This window comes from Macrotis lagotis, chromosome X, assembly GCF_037893015.1.
Source record: "Macrotis lagotis isolate mMagLag1 chromosome X, bilby.v1.9.chrom.fasta, whole genome shotgun sequence".
In the NCBI taxonomy this organism is placed as follows: domain Eukaryota; kingdom Metazoa; phylum Chordata; class Mammalia; order Peramelemorphia; family Peramelidae; genus Macrotis; species Macrotis lagotis.
Genome location: NC_133666.1, coordinates 77,197,072 through 77,217,066, shown reverse-complemented (window position 1 = coordinate 77,217,066; position 19,995 = coordinate 77,197,072). Strand labels below are relative to the sequence as shown.

Here is a 19,995-nt window from a genome sequence, read left to right as displayed (position 1 = left end):
CTTACTTTCCTGAATGCTGTAGCCTACTCCCCGCCCCCCACCCCCACCCCAGAGGCTCCTGCCTGGGCCTTTGGGGGCAGGCCGAGCAACCTCCCAAGGCTCCCTTCCAGCTTCTTCTGCTTTTCTAGCCTGCCAAACTACCAGCTTAGGCCAGGGAGCAGCCAGGGTCTGGGCCTGAGGCCTGGCCAAGAAAGAGTGAGCAAGAGGCTCGTTCCTCCTTCCTCTCCACTGCCCTCTCTACCCTTCCACATGACTTTGGGGGCCTCTCTCCTCACCACTGTCCCATGCCCCGTGTAAATATGCCACAAGAAAGAGCTGCTCCAGGTGAAACATGGGCTTTTATGTACAACAGGTACCAGACAGGAGGGGGAGGGCATCAATAATAAAATACAATCTGTATTCACTGGGTAGATCTTCTCCCCCACCCTATAACCCAGCCCTGGCTACCACCAGTGGGCAGCAAAACATAAATTACAAAATAAAAGAGAAACACCTCAATGAAAGGGGGGGGGGGGGGGTGGCACACAGGGAGGGAGGCCAGGACTTATTGCTCTGACTGGGAGCAGGGCAGGCACTTGAGTGGCTGCCCATGGATGGGTGAGCCCAGGGACGGGAGGGGGCAGCGGCCATGGCTGGGGGTCCCCGGGGCCAGGGAAAGAGGGCTGGAGGGAAGCCCTGGGGAGCAGTACCTGAGATGGTCCAGGGCAGTGGGTGCTGGTGATCTGTGGGGAGGGGGAGGGAGGCAGGGTGGAGCCCCCTCCCAGGTCCCCCCCCCCCCTTAGTCCATGTCCATGGGCTCGGCCCGGGGACAAGGGCCTGGGCCATCACCAGGGGGTATGGAGACCGTGCTGGCTGGGCCAGGTCGGGTTGGGGACCGTCGCACCTTGTCCTGCCGCTGATAGAATAAAACATAGGCTGCCTTGGACTGAGGAGTGAACAAGAGCACAGGAGAGAGAACATGAGACTTGATGTCAAGAGACAAACACTTGAGGACTATCAGGGACTCACTCCCCTGACTCCCGGCCCACTACTCACCTCAATTTGGCTCTCAGACACAGGGGAGACACTGCTGTCATCGAAATAATGCCACTGGCCACTGTCCTTATTCCGGGCAAAAGTTGTGTCTAAAAGTAGCATATTTCTTCAATGACCCCTGGGAAGCATCGACAAGAAGCCCAGGTTGCCCCACCCCCAAACCACCCCTTGTCCCTATCCCCCAGGGCCCTTCTCATACAGTGCCCATCTCGCAGGCCCCCATAGTGGTTCGAGACAGCAATGAGGTCATATTTGCAGGGGGCTGGGTCAGCCTCAGTCCTTGGTTTGATGATGAACTCAGAGAAATCCAAGTCCCTGGGGGTGGGTGGGAAGGAAGGTAGGTTGAATGGGGTCCCTCCCCCCGCCCCCAGCACCTGAACCTCTCTCCCCATGGCCTCGGCACTGACCGGATGGGAAATTCAACCAGTGTGTCCAGCTTCTCCCGAGAGAATTTGGTGTAGGAGAAACGCTTCAGGTGGATAATAAGGGCCTCGGGGAGGGCCCACAAATCCAACTTCTTGGTGGCAAGCTGGTGACGTTTACAAGTCGGGCAATACCTGGTAGCGGAAGGCAAAGGGGTGTTCCCTGTCCCCCACCATCCTTTCTCCCATCATCCACCCCTCTGTTGCCAGCTGCCCCTTCTGACCAGGGGCCCCCCTCACCAGGGGTTCTCTTCCTCCAGCGTCTCTACAGTGGTGAAGAGCTCGATGCACTCCTGGAGGCGCACAGGGGCCTTCCGCAGCACATAGCCCATGCAGTCATGTTTGACATAGCCCTGGGTAGCACAAAGGGAAAAGGGAGTGTGGTTTGGAGTGAGGGAGGGGGGAGGGGAAGAGGGGGCAGCCAAAGGGGTGGGGGCACAAAGCAAACCTCAGCTTCTACTTCGTTGTAGTAACGCTTCTTCATATCAGGCTCCCAGTCGATGGCGATGTACGGCTGGGCTGTGCAAGGGGAATGAAGACAAGGGTCAGCACTGGCTCCCTGGGAACCTCCCACCAAACACCCTCTTTCACCGTCCCCCCCCCTCACAGTTAAAAGAGACTCCGTTGGCATCCTCAGCAAAGCCTCTGCGATCACTGGTTCCATTGGAGTTCACAGTGTGGAGGCTAAAAAGGACCTTTCGACGAGGTCGTCTTCGTCGGCGCCGGCGCCGCCTCCTTCTTGGCCTTTTCGCAGGGCCAGGAGGGGGACTGGGAGGGGGACTGGGAGGAGGGCCCTCCCTCTCTCCCTCTACCACCTGAACCCCACTGGCTGCCCCTGAGCCCTCTGCAGAGACCCGAACATCCAAGGCACTCCCCCCCCTCTCCTCTTCCTCTTCTTCCTCACCTGGCAGAGAGTGAGCATGGGCAGGGAGGAGAGGGAGAGTATTAGAAGGGGTAGCTATCAGGAAGACAGACCCATAGACCCCCTAACCCTTCCCCAATCCCCATTCCCTCCCAGATGATGCCCTCTAGAGAACCTCACCCTCACTCAGCCTGCTTGGACGCTTGTACAGATCTTCCTCTTCCTCCTCCTCCTCCTCCTCCTCCTCCTCTTCCTCCTCCTCCTCCTCTTCCTCCTCCTCTTCTTCATCCTCATCTTCTTCACTATTCTCTTCCTCCTCTTCCTCCTCCTCTTCTTCCTCCTCCTCCTCCTCCTCCTCCTCCTCTTCCTCTTCCTCATCTGATTCAGGGCGGGTAACATATCGCCTAGATTTAAAAAAGGGGTGGGAGGGTGGGGGGGGGTTATGAGCAAAGACCCAAGTGAGTCTTGTGGACTGTCAAAGGCCCAATGGAGGTAGCGTTGGGGGGGAGGGGAAGGGAAGGGACTCTGGCCTCTTCTTGGTTTCTCCACCTTCTCCTCTTCTCTTGTATGAATTTTACTCGACTGGGGCTTCCTGCCCTTAACTCTCAGAGCTGCAAGTTGGAAGCGCAGTCGGGAATGTTTCTCTTTTTGTTCCATATGGGTCTAGGAAACTAGGGTAATTGGATTGGGGGGCAGGTGGCTTACGAAAGGCGATGCAGCAGAATGTGGTAGAGGGCATCCCAGGAAAGTCGGTCACGGGGCACAGATACCAGTAGGGGGTGACCAAAAAGCATGAGACCATAATAGGAGTCGCTGTAGTCCCGGGCAGGGGTCCGCTCCCGAAGGTAGACAGGCAGTACCACATCCTCTCCTGTACCCTCTCCACTTCCAGCTCCACCTGACACCTCATACCTACAGCACAAGGAGGGAGAGTTGGGGTCCAAAAGAAAGGACCTGGCTTCATCATCCCCAATTCTGGCCTTTGATCTCTCCCAACTCACACAAAGATGTCATCCCGGTCCAGGATACAGCTCAGAGACTCCTCCAGCTGGTAGATCTTGTAGAAGCGGTGGCTGAACACATCAGCCACCATCATCTGTGGAGGGCGGGAAGAGAGACAGTTCAGAGCCTGCTGGTCCCAGCTTCCACCCCCCCCCCCCCATCCCAGCCACCCTTCAGCCCCAAGCACTTACCCTATCTGGAGAGACACCTGTATGTTTAGCCAATGCAACACAAAGGTCCAGCACCTTTCCTGCCTTAGGCACAACCAAACGATGCTGTGGGACAGAAGATGGCCCAGATCATTCTCCCCCCATGCCATGTATCTCTTTAGGTAACATTTCTCACCATCTAGCTGTCTCTTTGCAATGCCTCTGTCTCTCAAATGTCTTTCTTGTCTCATTTTTTTCTGTTATTTGTTTGTTATGATGTGTGGCCCTTACCTGTATTTTGCTCCTGTCTTCATCTTTCTGTCTTTCTACCTGCAATGTCTCTTTTCCTCTGTGACTAAGTGGCTCCCGGCTTCTGGATCCTGTGCTGGGCCCTTGAGAGCAATGGCATCAAGCAGGCCGCAGAGTGACTTCGAAAATCACCAATTCTCATTCTCTCAGCTGGACTGAAGCTTTACTTATTTTGTGAACTCTTTCCCAATGGCCCTTTGGGAGTTTGAGACCTGTGCTAGTTCTCATTCCTGTCTGCAACGGAGACCTGGCTGACTCCAGAGCATCCTTCAGTCTCTCGTCTGTCTGGTACTCCATTCTCCTCTCCATGTAGTTCTTTCTTCCACCAGCACTGCTCTATCCTTCTATGCTGTGCCCACATCTACCCACAGCTTCTTCCCTTCATATGCAACAGATCTTGCCTCCTCTTCCCCCCCAGGTTTCTCTCCATGAGTAACACTATCCCTCCTCACCCCCACCATGTCCTGGGGAGGGGGGAGGGTCCTGTGCCCTCCTCTTCAATGTCATAGGGTCACCTGCTCAGGCTTTCGCCGAGGATCCATAGAGACGAAGAAGACCTCCATGCCACGCTCTTTGCTCACAGGCAGAGGAACACTCAGGTAGCAGAAGGGGTCAAAGGTAACAGACACTTTTCCACACTCAGGGCAGACCAGTGTTGACTTGAAAAGCCCATGGAACGTGTCCACAATAACGGAATCATTCCGACGCTTGTGGTTTCGCCATGCTTCATCCGCCACCTCCTGCCAGGGAACCCCCAGCAGTCAGCAAATGATTGGGGGGGTGCCATTGGGAGATCCCCAGAGGGAACCCAAGGCCCAAGTCCTACCTGGTCAGGGCGTCCAGCAGCATCTCGAAGCTCCACATACTCCTTCTTCTTGACCCGGTTCAGGTCCTCATGCAGCCCATCAAGAAGGAAAGACAGCAGCTCCTGGGAGTCATGTTGTTGGTATCCAAGGAATTGGGAGGCAAAGTGGCCAACCTTGGTCTGGGGGCACAAGGGCAAAGGTTCAGGGCAGGCTCAAGAGAGCCAAGAATAAGAAATATAGCAGGATCAAAGAATGATTCAGGCGTGTTGGAGGACACCCAGAGAGTCATTAAAAACCCAAGTGGCAGCTGAGGGAATCATACAGAGGCCCAGGGTCACAGGCACCATCAAGGAGTGAGAAAGGTTCATGGCAGACCCAGGAGAGATGTGAGAATACAAAAGGCAGCAGGGCCAGGGAGGGGCTTCAGGGACATGGGATGAAGCCCAGAGGATCACTGAGAAGCTTAATGACAGACTTCTAAGAGAGGGTTATGACAACAGCTGAGGAGGTCACATGAGCAACCAGTGAGTCATCTAGAGGCTCTGGGTCAGAGAAAGAATCAGAATAGTCTCCAACTCACAGAGTTCTAGAGAATCAGACTACAGTTAGTTAGTTCTCACTTTATGTAAATTTACATTACGCAAATAAAAAAACTCTAAAAGGTGTGGAAGACCCAACAGAAAAACTGTACTGCGAAGAAAGTTTAGGAAAAAAGCATGCCCAATACTTTGTTCCTTACTTTGATGGATCTGACGAAGATAAAACATTTGAAGAATTAACAAGATTGCAAAATTCACAAGAGAATTGAACTGAAAAGTACCTGAGAATGGTGTAGAAGAATTGAACTGAATTTTCTGGAGAATTATGGAATGATAGGATTGAGGGCCAGGCTACAAAGATTGCAGGAAAAAAAAAAACCTTCCAGAACCAAGGACAAATCAAAAAGGTCCACGACCCAACAGTTGGCAGGAACATTTCATCAAATGAGTGAATTTTTTTTTCTTGTACTAAAAAACTGGATCCAAACACTTGCAAGATTTTTAAAAGTCCAAAGACTAGTTGAAAACATTGCTTGCTATTGTCAACTAGATGAGGGAAACAAGAGAGATCTTCCCAAAGCAAGGTGTCCAGCCAGGCCCCAGTGAGAAGGGGCAGCAGGTGAGAAGGAACAGTAGACTGCTCACCTAGGTTAGGCTGACTGCCCAGAACTGAGCAGACTGGAGCAGTCACCTAACCTTCAGTTTTCTAATTCTCTCTGCAAATGTCTGCACTGATCACTTGCATGAGCTCAAAGGTATCACTCTGTGGGTAACTTCATTAACTAGGCTTAATGAAGTAGGTGGGTAGGGGCAAATTTGCATGAGATACAAATTGCCAGTCTGCCCAGCTTCAATTAAAAAATGTCTCTATAAGGAGAGCTTCTAAGCTCACGAAGGCATGTAGAGAGTAAGACAAATGACCAGGCTAAGAGCTAAGAGCCACTTAGGCAGAAGAGGGGCTAGGGGTGGGAGAAAAACCGCTGCAAAGCTCAATGACCTTGAACATCCGGGGGACCACAGACCGGTGATGGCCAGACCAGGCCTGTTTGACCAGGTCTGCATAGGCCTCAGCGATCTCGCCCTTCATGCCGAGGGGATTGCAGAAATTCAGCTCCTTCAGGTAGTGGTTGTGGAGGAAGTATTCCGTCAGAGGGGGAACATTGCTCAGGCACTGTGGAGATGTGGAGGGAGTCAAACTTAGACTGCTGGTAGGGGGGCCCCAATCCCTGCCCTAGTGTCCTCTTCCCCAATTCCAAGGCCAAACCTGCAGGGCTGAGTTCATGAAGCATGTGTTCCCCAGGTTGGTGAGTCCGCAGACACCCGGCTGGCCCCGAAAATTATCTTCCTCATCTGATACGCTCTTCCTAGGGGGTCCCAAGAAGAGTCAACACCTGCCTCATGAATTCCCAGGCAACCCTTTGGTTGCCTTTTAGGTGTAACTACTTCTACTCATCCCCTAAGATTCTTAGTCTCAACTTCATAAAACATATTCTTTCACCCTTGTATTCCCTCAGATACTTCTGTGAGCTTTTTTTATCTAAAGATTCACAGAACACCCAAAGGATCCATTTGCCTTGGCTCTCAGGTCCTTCTAAGTATCCCCAGAGTTCTTTCTCTCACCCTCAGGTTCGTTCCAACACTCCCAAGATTCTTTTCTTCATAGGCCCCCCCCCCAAAAAAAACAAACTCTTTGGCCTTGTGTCGGAAAATACTATCCACATCCAGAGAAAGAACTATGAAGTCTGAATGCAGACCAAAGTTGACTACATTCACTTCTTAAAATTTGTCTTCTGTCTTTTCTTTCTTGTGGCTTTTCCCCTTTTGTTGTGATTCTTTCTTCACAACTTGACTAACATAGGTGGTGCAGTGGATAGAGCACCAGCCCTGGAGTCAGGAGGACCTGCGTTCAGATCCAGCCTTGGAAGCTAAATAATCACCTTTGTAACCCTGGGCAAGTCACTTAACCCCATGGTCTTGCAAAAACAAAAACAAAACAAAAAAGAAAAACCTCAACTTGGCTGATAAATGTGTTTAACGTGATTGTACACATATAACCTATATCAGATTGCTTGCTGTCTTGGGGAGGGAAGGAGGGAGGCAAATGTGGAACTTAAACCTCAGAAAAAATGAACGTCAAAAGTTATCGTTACGCATAATTAAAAAAAAAGAAAACAAAATGAAACATTAATGGAAAAAAACAAAAGACACTCTTTGAGCCTCCCAAAGCACTCGACTCATCTGTGGGCCTCTTTAGGCACTACTTACATGATGTGAGGCCGGGAGCTAGGCCATGTGCCGTCTCTGTTCCGAGTCTCCATGATGACAACCTGTGGGTAATGGCAGGGCCTGAGTGAAAGCAAGCTGAGTCTTCACAATCTCTATACCAGTTCTTGGGTACCTCTTATCCTTCAGTGGGAGTGTGAGATTCTAGGGAATGAGGAGCCCTAAGGCCTTACCTGACCAGGCCCAAGGCAGGCATCTAACACAGACATGTGTATGTTCCGCAGTCTCTCACAGGAGCCATCTGCATTCTTCACCCACAGGCGTGTTTCCTCCTCTGGCCCTACTAAGAACTGCTCCCTGGCTGTATGAAGAACCAACTCTGGAAGAAGAGAAAGTGAGCCAAGAGGCCCAGTGAGACAGGGTCACCACCCAGGCATAAGTCAAAGTCCACTCTGAATGTGAATCTTCTGCTCGATCCTTAGTGGGGATTGTAACAGTAGCCGAGACTGGCTAACTCACATTCGCTGAAACAAGACCAAGGGGCAAGTTCTATTCACCAATGCCCAATGAAATAACTGGTCCTGGATCCCTTGCCCAGGACACCTAGCCTACAGACAAAGCCCAGTGAATGACCAGAGTCAAAAGCAATTCCTAATAGCTCCAGAGCACAGCTGCCTTACTGTTCAAGCCATCAGTTCTCACCAACAGGGTCTGCACGGCTGAACTGGGCAGGTCGGGAAATTTCCATGTCATTGTGCTGACACAGGAGCAGCTCCACCAGATAGACTTCTACTTTGTGGGTGCTAGGCAGTTCTACCACCTGAAAGGAGAAAGGCCTATTTGGTCAGGGGCTTCAAAACCTCAAGATGAAAGGCAACTTCTCCGGGGCCCTGAAAAAGTACCCTTGGTTAAGTCCAACTTATTTGCACTTAATGCTACTTTACATAAATTACCGTGGTCTTTTTGCAGGACTTTGCAAGAGATGGTTGGGTCTGCGTTTTACAACTTTTTCTCTACCTTTGCTTTGTCCTTCCTCGGTTTAGGTACGAGGCTGACATTTGTATGTTTGCCTCTGCAAAGAACTTTGATAGAAGGTTTTTCTCTTATTTGCGAGAATAGTTTCTATCGGTATCAACTTCTTTTCTTTTAAAAAAAAGACGTAAAAAAAATTTGTCTCTAAATTTCTTAGGATCAAAGTATCTTTCTTGTGATAATTCAGACTTTTTCTATCTTTTGGCAAAGAACAATGTACTAGGTCATTACCTTCCGCTCTATGGGTGGCTGTCCTGGCTCCAGTCCATACCAGTTAACCAGAAGATGCCAGGCCACAGCTGGCAGGAGCACATAGTCCTCGCCTTCCACCAGCCGTTCTTTCAGGCGCCAGGTTTCTTGGTCTGTGTGTAGGGAGGGGGTCGGGGACAGAGATGAAAATCCTGGAAACTGAGGGAATGCATGTATGGGGGTGAGGGACACAGAGGCAAGGGGCGGCCTTGGGGGAAAAAGAAAAGCACAATGGCATCAAAGGGAACTATTGGGGAAACAAGAAGATTCAGCTCATGGGGGCAAAAAAAAGGTCTGAAGAGATGGTAGAACCATATTGCTATATGAAGAGAACTCAAGAATTGGGACTAGGGAAGTAAAAAGGCTCAGAGAGGAAAAAAGGGACTGTGGAATAGCAAGGATCCGTTTGCTATTCCCATGTTATTCCACAGAGGCCCCCTTCTCTCCAGTTTCTTTGCATTGTTGTGGGCACCCTATCATTCCATTGGCCCCTTTCCCACCATGCACTTGGTTCCCAAATCTCCCCTATTCCACCCACTCTCATAATAGGTCCCAAGTAGATTTGGTGCCTCTCTCTCCTCAGTTGTAGCCTATATACTTTTCCAAATCTCCCAAGGTTGAACTTTTGAGTAACTGAAAAACCAATTGTGGTTCTTGAGAGAATGGATAATGATATTTTTGGATCTTCAGAGTAGAGAGGCAGGGAACAACTGGGCCAGAACATTGTGATGGGCTGCATCAATAAGGTGCCCCTCACTGTGTCTGCTGTTTTGGTTTGGGAATGAGAAATGGGATGGAGAAGTACATGTGGAGTAACTAAGATGGAAAAGCAAAACATACTAATAAAACTTACTTTCCAAAACACAACAGTGGCTGTGGATATAAGCATTTTGTGAGCGGTCCCTCTTTTGTTTGCAAGCACCTTGTAATAGTCAGCGACTCTCTCCCTATTTTAGAGATGAAGGATCTGAGGCTGACCAAAACTATGATTTATTTAGAGTCAAAATGCTACCAAATAGCTACAGAGGGATCCAAAAACTCAGCTCTAGGCTCCTGGTGTCTTCTTAAAGTTTATGTCTGACTCTGCCATTCTATCATCAGAAAAATGTTTTCTGTTGTATTGAGGAAAAACTCTTAAGCTCTGTGAGAGATCGAAAGGCCCTTCCCCAGACTTTGACTTCTCTTTCTGGGCCTTTTTCTAGATCTTGGCCCTTTACCCCCCCCCCCCATGCTCCAATGTGTCTTCTTGGGGGTATCTTTAACTTCCTGACTATTCCAAACAGGTCAGGGTTCAGGTCCCATTATGCTGGCATCTACCAGCTTGGGTGGCACTCTGCTGAGGGCTTTCTGACTACCTCATTTGATTGTCATGACCACCCTGGGAGGGAAATGTTACGTTCATCCCCGCTTGATGGAAAACAAGACTAAGACTGAGATGAAATGATGCACAAAGAACTGATAGGCACATATAGACTTATCTGAATTGGAACTCAAGGCTTTCTGACTGCAGGCCTGGAACTTCTGTTACCTACTGGACATCTGTCCCCACAGCTGTCCTCCCAGCGAGAGGGTTTTTTTTAAACAACTGAAACATCTGGGAAACTAGCATAGATGTCGTAGCCCACCCCCATTCCCCTACTGTCAAAAGTAGGGGTGGTCTTTGTCATTCTCTTGTAGGACACTGGCACCTAAGCACAACAGAGGAGTCTGAAGGAAAACGTGGAAAAAGGCAGAGGAAGATGGAAGGGGATGTGGTGCAGTGGATAGTGAACTGAGAACCGGGTCAAGCCTCAGATGCTACCCAGTTGGATGAGGCAGGGGTCACTTCACCTCCTGTCTGCCTCCAGAATGTTAACGGCCCTAATTTCCCGAAGAACCTAATCTAATGAGAGCAGAGTCCCTAAAGGGCTCCTAAAGCACTTGGCGAAGTCCCAATGTCATTGGGGTTGAGGGGAGACGGGGCAGAAAAACAAAGGAGAGGGATTGGAGATGGGAAAAAAAGGTCAAAAAGGACCAGGGGCTTGGGGAAGCCCTGGCCAGGCCTCAGTACCTTCGAAGAGTTCAGCGTTGTTGACCGGCCCAGGGAAAGCGCTAGAGTCCTTGTCCCCGGCCCGGACATAGGCTTCCCACTGCTGGTACCAATGCTGTTCCACTAGGAACCTGAGAAAGGGGTGAGATGGTGGAAGGGTAGAGAGAGGAGGGGGAGGGGCAGAAGGAGAGCCGGGGCCCGAGGCCGAGGGGGGAGGGGTCAGAGTCTGGCAAGATGCACCCGGCCCCTCCCCCCATTCCTCACCTAACCCTTTCAACAGGCCCCCCCCCCCCCCCCCCCCCGCTTCGGCCCCTCCCTTCCCCCCTCCGGTTCCTTCCCTCCTCTTCCTCCATCTCTCCCCGCCCCCCTTCCCCCGGTGGCCTCGACTGCGGCCGAGGCCGCCGCGGGCTCGGCTCGCTCACCAGCTCTCCCCCGGACGCAGGGGCCGCTCCCGGCCGCTCTCCCCGTCCTCCACCAGCCGCCGCTGGCTCTCCAAGCTCGGCACCGACCCCGCCCCCGGGCCCGGCTCCGCCCCCGGCGCCGCCACGGCCGCCATCGCAGCCCGAGCACCCTCAGCCTCGGCTTCAGCGGCGGGAGACCGGAAACGGCCTCGGCGCCGCTTCCGGCTTCCGGCCACCGCGTGCCCGCCCCGGCGACCGGAAGCGGCGCGGCCTCGACCCGCCCTCCGCGGGGCGGGCGTCCTGGCGGGGCGGGCGCGAGGGCGGCGCGCGCGCGGCGCCGAGGCCGAGCCCGGGGCCGCGCCGGGGCCGCAGGAACGGCTCCCGCCGGCGGGAGCCGCGCGCTCGCGGGGGCCGGGGCTCAGCGGGGCCGAACGGGGCGCGGCGGCGGCGGCGGCGGCGGCGGTCGCGGCCGGGCCCGGGGCCCGCTTGGGGGCGGGGCCCGGAGGGGGCCGGGCCGGCGGCCTCTTGGCTCCGGGGCGCTCCGCGGGGGGCTTCCCCATGCACGGTGGGGCGTGCGGGCCCGAGGGGGCCGGACGATTGGGGCTCTCTCGCTCTTTCGGTGCCGGTGCTGGTGCCGCCGCCGCCGCCGCGCCCCCACCCACCCCCGGCCCGGCGCGGCCCGCCGCCGCTCCCGCCGCCGCCGCGCCTTCCTCGGCCCCGCTTCGCGCGCGCGTTCTCTGCAGCCCCGGGCCCGCAGGAGGTGGTGCACCGCGCCGCAGCCCGCCAGGCGCTCAGCAGCCTAGTGAGTGCCCGCCCGCCGGGCGCCCCACCCCCGACGTCAGAAGCCCGCCGAGGGCCGGCCGGCCGGCGCCGCGCGGCGTGGGTCGCCGCCGCAGCCCGAGGGCCAGTGCGTCCAGGCCGGGGCCTGGGCCGTGGCCGGAGGCGCCTGCGGCCGGGCGCGCGCTCGGCCCCTCCCCCCTCCCCGCGCACGCAGCCGGCGCCTACTCCGTGTAGGCTGGGCGGCCCCGGAGGCGGCAGCCTCGTGGTGCGCGGCGGGGACGGCGGGCCCCGGGGGAGGCGGCGGGAGCGCAAGCCGGCGCCGTGCTGGCGGACGGACAAACAGACGGAGGCGCGGAGGCACGCACGCACGCACGCTCGCCTTCACTTGAGCCTTTAATAGTTCATACAGCGACCAGGGAGTACAGGGGAGCCGAGCCCCCCGCCCCCCGCGCGGGCGCCGACGCCCCGCCCCGCAGGGGCCGGGGCCGCGCGAGCCCAGGCGCTGGAGGGGGAGAGGCGAGGGAAGGGCTGTCCGGGGGGCCTGGGGCCCCAGCTCCCTGCACGCCCCGCCCCTGCCGGCTGAGGGGCGCCCTGTCTCTGCCCAGTCACCCCGAGGGAGCGGGGCGGGGCGCCGATTCGGGACCCCGAAAAGGGGGCCGGAGGGCGGAGCCGGCCCGGCCCTCGGACACCTCTTGAGCCCCTAGCGGAGAGCGGCGGGGAAACAACCCCACCCCTCTCCGCGGGCCCCTGGGTCCTCGGCTGAGCCCCCGGCTGCTCGGGGAGGGGGAGGGCGGGGCCGGAGCCGGGCCGGGGACCCAGCCTCTGGATTGGTTGGGGGAGCGTTCAGTGCACTTCATGTGGGGGGGGCTACGCGGGGGGGGGCGGAGCAGGCCCCGTCGTTCAGCTTCTTACAGAGAATACGTTTAAAAAATAAAATCCTCATTCAAAATAATATTTTTTTTTAAAAAAGGGACAAAGTGGTGGGGCCGTGGCAAAGCCGGTCGGAGTGGGGGGGTCAGGGGCATCTCTGCTTGGGAGATCCCAGAGGCCTTGGTCTGGCCTCCTTCCCTCCCTGTCTCCCTCCCTCTTCTCAGGGCTGCCCGCTGGGAGCTGAGCAGAGAAGGGTCAGCAGGGGCTGCCCCGGCCATGCTGTCCGATGACTGGAGACAAACAGACAAACAGCCAAACAGACAGCGGAAGGAGGGAAGAGCTTTGTTAGCACCCTTCCACACGAGTCAGTAGGGGAATGGGGTGGGGGAGGCAGCTGAGCCAGGAGCAGGCAGGTTAGTGGAGGGGCCTGGCGGTGGCAAGATGCGCACTGTGCTGGGATTACGTGGGATTTTGGGGGGGTGGGGGAGAGAGCAGGTCTGGCTACACAGTTAGCCCTCCACCCAGTGGCCTCGATGGGCCTCTGAAGGCCTCAACCTCCAGCCAGTCACCAGCACCTTCTCAAAGCCAGCTGCCCCAAGGACCTAGAACTCGGTATCCACCACCCGGAAGGCTGGCCTGCCTGTGGGGGGAAGCAGAGAGCTATTGGGAAGAGCCAGCCGGCCCACAGCTGGAAGGGCCAAGGGGGTGGGGGCCACACCCACCCGAGTCTGTGAGGGAGGCTGAGCGAAGGCCCGTCTCCTTCTGTAACTGGATCTCCTTTAGTGCAAATATGGAAGTAGCTGCAGAAAGAGCAGAGAGGCCGAGAGGAATCATTGGAGTCCCCCGGTGGGCCGAGCAGGCACCGAAGGCATCTCCTTCCCAACTGGCCCCAGCCCACTCACTGTCAGGGAGTTTATGGATTCTGGACCCCAAACTCTGGAAGAAGGGGTGTCTCATGGCGTCATCTGCAGAGATCCGATTCCGGCCCTCAAACTGACAATGGAGAAATCCCATGAGCCAAGTCTGAGAAGGCCCTCCTTTCTGTTCTCCTCCCCCCAATGGACTCCCTTCCCCCACTGCCCCCCAAGCCCATTCTTCTTGCCTCAGCTCCAGGAAGAACCTTCCTCACCTGCAGCAATCTGGCCAAGAGGTCCGCCCCATCGGTATCCAGCCTGCAGCAGGCAGAGAGAAGCCTTGGTCCCACATTCCTCCCTCCACACCCCACTTTCTCCTCTTGGCCCTCTATGCACAGCCCCACTCCACCAGGCTCTTACCGGGGTGCATGGCTCAGCAGTGCTTCAGCCCGGTATTTGGGGTAGTCATAGTTCTGGAACTCCTCGTTGGATGAAATTCCTGGCCAAGTCTCTTCAGTAGGGGTCCCTGGAGGAGGTGGCCAATGAAGAGGAAACAATGAGTTGGAGGAGCCTGTGGGTTGGGGCTGATTCCCCTCCCAGCCCAACCTAGTCCTCACCCAGAATCCGAAAGATGAAATGCAGCTGCTCCTCCACTGTGGAGCCAGGAAAAAGGGGCCTGCCTGTGGCCATCTCGTAGAAAATGCAGCCCACGCCCCTAGGGCACAGAGAGAGGGCCTGGCTGAGGCCCTAGACCCCAAGGGGCTGCTCCCTTCTCTCCCTTTCCTCACCCCGGGTCTCACCACATGTCTATCTGGGTGGAGTAGTCCGTGGAGCCCAGTAGAATGTCTGGAGGCCGGTACCACAGTGTTACCACCTCATTGGAGTAGGTTTTGGTTGGGATAGACTTGGCCCTGGCCAGGCCTGAGAGACATTACAGTTTGGGTTAGTCCAACACTTTGGGGCAAGATTGGGGGGCAGGGGGGACAGACTGTTGGGGTGGAACAGCAGTGAGAGGAGTGGGGGAGAGACCTGGGTCAAGACCCAGTCATACCAAAGTCTGCCAGCTTGAGCTCCCCACGCTCATTGATCAGCAGGTTCTGGGGTTTGAGGTCACGGTGTAGCACCTTCTGCCGATGACAGTAGGCCAGGCCCCGGAGTAGCTGAAACAGGAAGAGCTAGGGAAGAGACAGGAAGAAGCCTTGAAGGCCAAGCCCAGTCCAGCAGGGCAGGGAGCAGAGAGGCAAGCATCTCCCTCCCACAGACCTTGACGTTGTGCAGGTTGATGATGTTTCCACAGTCCTCCAGATACTGCTTCAGGTCCTTGTCCTGAGGGACAGAGGGGAGAATCACCCTGTTGCCCTGAACTGCTACTGGATTCTCCCAAGCCCAGGGGACTCCCTGGCTTACCAGATACTCAAACACTAGAGTTAGGGATTTATCTGTATGAATGATGTCATGCAGGGTGACAATGTTGGCGTGTTTCAGGTCCTTCAGCAGTGACACTGCAGGGGAGACAGAGGGAAAGGTGTGAGGGAGAAGAAGGGCATGGGGTTAACCACTCTTCCCCGCCCCCCGTCCTCCTCAGCACCTTCGCGAATAGCGGTGCAGGGGGCACCCTCCTCGTGCTCCAGACGGATCTCCTTCAGGGCCACCAGATTGTCTGTCAACTTGCTCTTCCCCTTATAGACGGTGGCGTAGGTACCCTGGGGACAGGGGAGGGGCAGTCTTCAGACCACCACCCCTTATTCCCCAAAGGCCCCCCCCAACCCACCCCAGCTCCTCACCTCCCCCAGTTTGTCCAGCTTCACATATGTCTCCAACTTGCCAAAGCCGATTTCCGACTACAGAGAAAAGGTGAGGGGTTGGAAGAAAGCGAACACAAAGGAGCCCGAGGGACTGAGGTAAGGGACCAAGACAGGACCAGCACCCACAGAGTCCTAGGGTTCCTGGCGAGCAGATCCTCACCAGGGAGACCCGGCGGAGGCGCCGGCTCAGGGGCTTGTCAAAGAGCGGGCTATTGAGGGTCAGCTTCTCCAGATAGCCCTCAGGCAGCCGGATGTCAGCAGGTAGGGAGAGGCGCTTGTTGATGTCCTGAGATTCAAGAGACAAAAAAGGGGAGTCAGTCTCTGCTGGGGGGGAGGAGGGGCACACAAACATGTTCGGACCAGGGAACAGCCAAACTCTAGAAACTTCCAGGAGAGAGCCAAAGTCCCAGCCAGGAGTTTGCTACCAACCATCAGGACAAGTCAAGGGGTGACAGTGTGCCCCATTCTTTCTCCCTTTCTCCCACTGTCACTAGAGCTCTTCTGGCAAAAGTGAGGGAGGGGAGATGACACAGTCAACCTTCTTAATCAGGTCCAGGCTGACCTAGTCAACCTCCAAAGGCTCTCGAACAAGGCCCTCTGAGAGTCTGTGTGCACAGGCACTTGGTGCCTTCTAACCCGAAGGTGCCAACAGGAAAAGAATGGCAACTGGTAAAGCTTGGGAAAAGGGAGGGGGCTTCAGAATAGCTGCAAGGCAAGGGTTCCAGTAGCCTCAGGGAAGGCCTCTTTAGAGATGTGCAAGAAGGTCTGCTATACCATGAACTCAAAGCTCCAAATTCAGGAAGAAAAGGCACTTCAGAGCCTCCTCCCCCTTCCCAATTAAATGCTAGGGCCCAGATGCCACCTCCAATTAGGTGGAATTAAGACAGTTGACTGGGCTGGCAGGGTCTTTCCAAGTTAGCCCAAGGAGGCAGGGAGCAAAAAAGGATCGCCTTGTGCTGTGCTTAGGAGTGGACAAAGGAAGCTATCTGGACAGAGCCAGCCTACCTCAGTCGAGATCTTGCGGGCTGGATGGTTTCGCATTCTGACCCTCACAGGTGATTGCACCTCATCAGAGGACGTGGCAGAGGCCTGGTCACTCTCCCCATCTGAACCGATCTTCAGGTCTTCATGCACAATCTCTGGGGTGGAGTAGGGATCGGCTCAGGAGCCACAGGGATCCCTCCTTTCCCTTCCTCCTCCCCCTGCTTTCCCTTGCCCTCTATCACACAAGGGCCTCAGTGCCCCAAGACCACTCCAGAGAGCCGGACCTTTGTGGAAGGCAGAGACCATAAGACAGGATGGGCCAGGCCTCAGCGGGCCAAGCTAGCGGGGCATATAGTCACCTAGTCTGGTGCCATGATCCAATGGGGAGCTGAGACTGCGACTAGCCCGGGGCCGGCGGGCCGGTGGCGCTGGAGGCTGCCGGGGTGCCCAGGGGGTTGGGCCCAGGGCGGGCAAGCTCCTGGAGGATCGGGGGGGCAGGCGAACCGTGGGTAGCAGGCTGTGGGATGAGGGCAAGGTGCCCTTCCTCCCACCAGGGCTAGGGCCTGGGCCAGGGTGCAAAGCCAAAGGGAGAGTGGGTAATAAACGGGGGCGGGGGGAGGACAAATGGGAGAAGCAGGAAGCACACAGAAAGGAAGAAAATGGAAAAAACAAATCATCCAAATCCAAAGGGAGCTGCCCAGCGAGAGGGAGACCCCAGCTGGCCCTCAGAAGCCCCTGGCCTCACCGTTGTCACTGCAGTTACTATCTTCGATGTTGATCTGCTCAGAGCCACCACTCTTCTCTGTGGGCCGGCTTCCCCGGAGTGTCATGGAAAGCTGCCGCTTGATCTTCTTCATTCGGTCCATGGTGACCTGGGGAGAGGGGCAGACTGAGTCCTTGTACCCCTCCCCCCCAGTGCTCCTAGGGGCTGAGGTTCAGAGGGAGGCAGGTCCACCTGGGTGGTGAGAATTGGATGTGTGATTGAGGGTACAGGGCCTCCTCCTCCGGGGTTGCCCTGCCCAGTGGATTCACTGTAGGAACACGGGGCCCCAGCATACAGGTCATCAGTTGGAGGGGCAGGCTGGGCAGGGGGCTCTGCTTCTCCCACATGCCCCGCAAGGTGGCCCCAGAGTCGGCCATAGAATGGTATGTTCCATTGGCACCAGCCCCACAGCCCCCCCCAACTGCCAGGGGACGGAATGTTCCCACTGCCCTGGGGAATCACATGACCCTGGCAACCGTTGCCACGGGGACTAAATTGGACAGTCCCATAGGCCAGCTCAGGGTGGGGGAAGGGGTAACTAGATAGAGACCTGGCTCCTGGGCCCAAGGGCCATGGGGGCCCAGCTCTACCCACCCCCCTCTTTCTTGAATGGAAGGCCCCCAGAATGACCCACCCGACTGTCTTCCCAGCTGGTAGTGACCACATAAGGGGCTCCCCACCCCACCCTGAACAAAGTCAGGTGGGGAGAGGAAGGGTAGGGTGGGGCTAGAGACTCTTTCTGTTTTTCCCACAGGGTCTCCCTAGTCCAGTTCACATGGTTATCCCAGGAATAGTCAAGTGGTCTTGGGGGTACTTAGCCTCAGCTTCACCACAACCCCCTAGCCCAGTAAAGCAAGAAGGGTGTTCCTCTATCTCTAGCCTAGCCCTGGTTGCAGGGAGAGGCCCTGGCTGACTCAGCAGCTATAAATATCTCAGCTAAGTGTGGCAGGGGGGTCAGGGCCTGGGCAATGGCAGGGAAGGTGAGGGGGGGGGGTCTTTAAGAAAGGGAAGACCTCAGGATTATTATGTAAAATGTATTATTAACTGCTGAGTTTTAGCCCCAGCTAGGAAGTACAGGATGTCTGAGGTACCAACTGCTTGTCGGAAAGTAGAGAGAAGGGAGGGTAGGAGGTTGGACTAGGGGCCTGACCCATTCCTGGGAAACTCAGTCAGGGCAGTCATTTCTAGGAGAATGCTGCAGACTGTTCAGAGCTTTCAACTTCCTAAGGTAGCCTTTCCAGATCAGAATGCATTTGAGCCTCATTTGACAGATCTGAAACCTAAGGATGCTGAGGAGTTCTAGGATTCCAGGGGTCTACAGTGAGTTTGAAGTTAGCCACACTGACTTTTCTATTGCCCCCAGCCACTTCTCATCCAGGAATCCTGAGAAATGGGGAGGATTCAGCCTAGGAGCTGAAGGAGTGGCAGAAGTCAGGGAGCTGACAGAAAGGCAGAGAGGGGTGTCTGTGTCAAGGAAATAGCAGACTTCCTGCAGGTCATGCAAAAGATCCCGACAAACAGAAAGAGCCAAGAATGGAACCAAGGACACATAACGGGTTAGTGGCTGAGACTTGAAATTGCGATTTCTGCTTTCTAATGTCCATTTGTTCATATGCCTTAAAACCCTATGCTTTTTCAGGGGGAGGGCAAACCCTTTGAAATTCCTGATTCTGCTGGAGGAACTTTGAACCTTAAGGTCTTCTCATGGGACCTGGGGGTTGCCCCAGGGCTTCCTGGGCAGCTAGGTGGTGAAGGCACCCTGGGCAAGTGGTGACCTCCATTTGCTTCGCTTTCCTTCACCATAAAATGGGAATGATAGCACCTACTCGCCAGGGTTGTTGGAGGGTGGTAAGAGAATCCATGTATATAGCTTTTGGCAAAGCTATAGAAAGAGTGGCTCTGATGAAGATGATTTCTGTGGGAGAAGAATTTTAAGAGACGGGGGGGGGGGTGTCACAGGGAAATACTTCAGAATTACTTCTGAAATCTTATGCTGGGAGAAGGGGAAAGGAATGTCCTATTCCTGTTGGGGAAAGGCCTAGGGAAGTTCAAGGACATAATCCTGAGGATGGGCTCTTTTCCTGAGAGGATGGGGAAGGAAGCAAGCAGAGAAACCTCCAGAACCTTTTCTTTCTTGGGGGAGAGGAAGGGAGGGGTTCTTGTAGAATTGGGGATCATCAAATTAGGGCTAGCAGGGATTTTCAGCATGTCCTAGTTCAGTCTGCCACTTCACAGAGAAGGCAAGGGGTGCTTCAAGAAGCCTATTGACTTGACCAAGGTCACACAGGTAGAAAAGAGCAGAGGCACCATTTCAAGCAATGTCATCGCCTTGTAATCAGTCCTGTGTGCATCACTCTGCCTCCTGTTCTTGGACAGCCAGGGGAACCCTGAAGAACCCATTATTGAGAGACTGGAGGGCTAAAGCCTACTGATTCCCACCCCCCCACCCCTATTCCCTCTGGGATGGTAGGAGGCTTGGGCGGTGGGGGTGGAGGAGTGGGAGGTGTTTAGAGAAGGCAAGGCTTGGGTGGGTTGAGAGGAGGGCTGAGTCCCAAGGCAGCCCCCCGCCCCGTTTTTCCCCAGGCCCCAGTGCATTGTAGGAAACTCCCAGCCCCGCATCCTCCGGCCTGGGCTCCCTCCCTTTGGTGGCGGGGGAGGGGCGGGAGCTTACCGGCGGCAGCGGGGGTGGCGACGCGCACGGGGGCGCAGGGGCGCGGGGGCTCTCAGTGCCGTGGGCCCGGCGCGGCGGCGGCTGCGGCGGCGCCCCCCCGGGTTCCGTGGACGGCGGCTGCGGGCAGGTCCCGGCGGCGGCCCCGGCGGCGGCGGCGGCGGCGGCGGCGGCGGCGGCGGCGGCGGCGCGGGAGGTCCCAGTAGTCGTCGG

At 55.7% G+C, this 19,995-nt stretch overlaps 2 protein-coding genes across 11 annotated transcripts; both read right to left on the bottom strand.

The window, feature by feature from the left end:
• Positions 1-692: 692 nt before the first annotated feature.
• On the bottom strand, positions 693-11,633 carry USP11 (ubiquitin specific peptidase 11). Of its 2 annotated transcripts, XM_074200230.1 has the most exons (21): positions 11,080-11,633; positions 10,679-10,788; positions 8,611-8,741; positions 8,050-8,167; positions 7,581-7,726; positions 7,390-7,451; positions 6,389-6,488; positions 6,122-6,295; positions 4,606-4,764; positions 4,295-4,519; positions 3,513-3,596; positions 3,321-3,415; positions 3,025-3,231; positions 2,500-2,723; positions 2,065-2,361; positions 1,906-1,976; positions 1,698-1,810; positions 1,443-1,592; positions 1,235-1,350; positions 1,036-1,124; positions 693-925 (listed from the first exon to the last, which is right to left on the bottom strand). In XM_074200230.1, exons 1-21 carry the CDS (start codon positions 11,616-11,618, stop codon positions 779-781), a joined length of 3,357 nt encoding a protein of 1,118 aa, XP_074056331.1. In that variant the 5' UTR covers positions 11,619-11,633; the 3' UTR covers positions 693-778. The 2 variants fall into 2 exon arrangements, with proteins under 2 accessions (XP_074056331.1, XP_074056332.1); XM_074200231.1 differs by lacking the exons at positions 8,611-8,741; positions 10,679-10,788; positions 11,080-11,633 and adding an exon at positions 8,365-8,453.
• A 585-nt stretch (positions 11,634-12,218) lies between these two features.
• CDK16 (cyclin dependent kinase 16) lies at positions 12,219-19,892 on the bottom strand. Of its 9 annotated transcripts, none has more exons than XM_074208719.1 (17): positions 19,786-19,866; positions 17,097-17,223; positions 16,711-16,914; positions 16,373-16,506; positions 15,528-15,653; positions 15,347-15,403; positions 15,151-15,265; positions 14,970-15,064; positions 14,826-14,888; positions 14,614-14,737; positions 14,363-14,483; positions 14,180-14,277; positions 13,983-14,088; positions 13,811-13,880; positions 13,611-13,701; positions 13,431-13,508; positions 12,219-13,348 (listed from the first exon to the last, which is right to left on the bottom strand). In XM_074208719.1, the coding sequence occupies exons 2-17, from the start codon at positions 17,215-17,217 to the stop codon at positions 13,311-13,313; spliced, it is 1,641 nt and encodes a 546-aa protein (XP_074064820.1). In that variant the 5' UTR covers positions 17,218-17,223; positions 19,786-19,866; the 3' UTR covers positions 12,219-13,310. The 9 variants fall into 9 exon arrangements, with proteins under 9 accessions (XP_074064820.1, XP_074064822.1, XP_074064823.1 ...); XM_074208721.1 differs by having other exon boundaries at positions 12,219-12,998; XM_074208722.1 differs by having other exon boundaries at positions 13,838-13,880.
• Between the last annotated feature and the right edge of the window lie 103 nt (positions 19,893-19,995).

Excerpts from the sequence above, each read along its gene's own strand:
- USP11 (XM_074200230.1), bottom strand. The coding sequence starts at position 11,618 with ATGGGGAAGCCCCCCGCGGAGCGCCCCGGAGCCAAGAGGCCGCCGGCC. Across the intron at positions 8,168-8,610 it reads AGCCACCCATAGAGCGGAAG|GTGGTAGAACTGCCTAGCAC; the intron begins GTAATGACCTAG and ends TTCTCCTTTCAG. Across the intron at positions 926-1,035 it reads TGTCTGAGAGCCAAATTGAG|TCCAAGGCAGCCTATGTTTT; the intron begins GTGAGTAGTGGG and ends TTCACTCCTCAG.
- CDK16 (XM_074208725.1), bottom strand. The coding sequence starts at position 17,217 with ATGGACCGAATGAAGAAGATCAAGCGGCAGCTTTCCATGACACTCCGG. Across the intron at positions 13,702-13,810 it reads AGGTTCTTCCTGGAGCTGAG|TTTGAGGGCCGGAATCGGAT; the intron begins GCAAGAAGAATG and ends CTCCATTGTCAG. Across the intron at positions 13,509-13,610 it reads AATCCATAAACTCCCTGACA|CTACTTCCATATTTGCACTA; the intron begins GTGAGTGGGCTG and ends CTCTTTCTGCAG.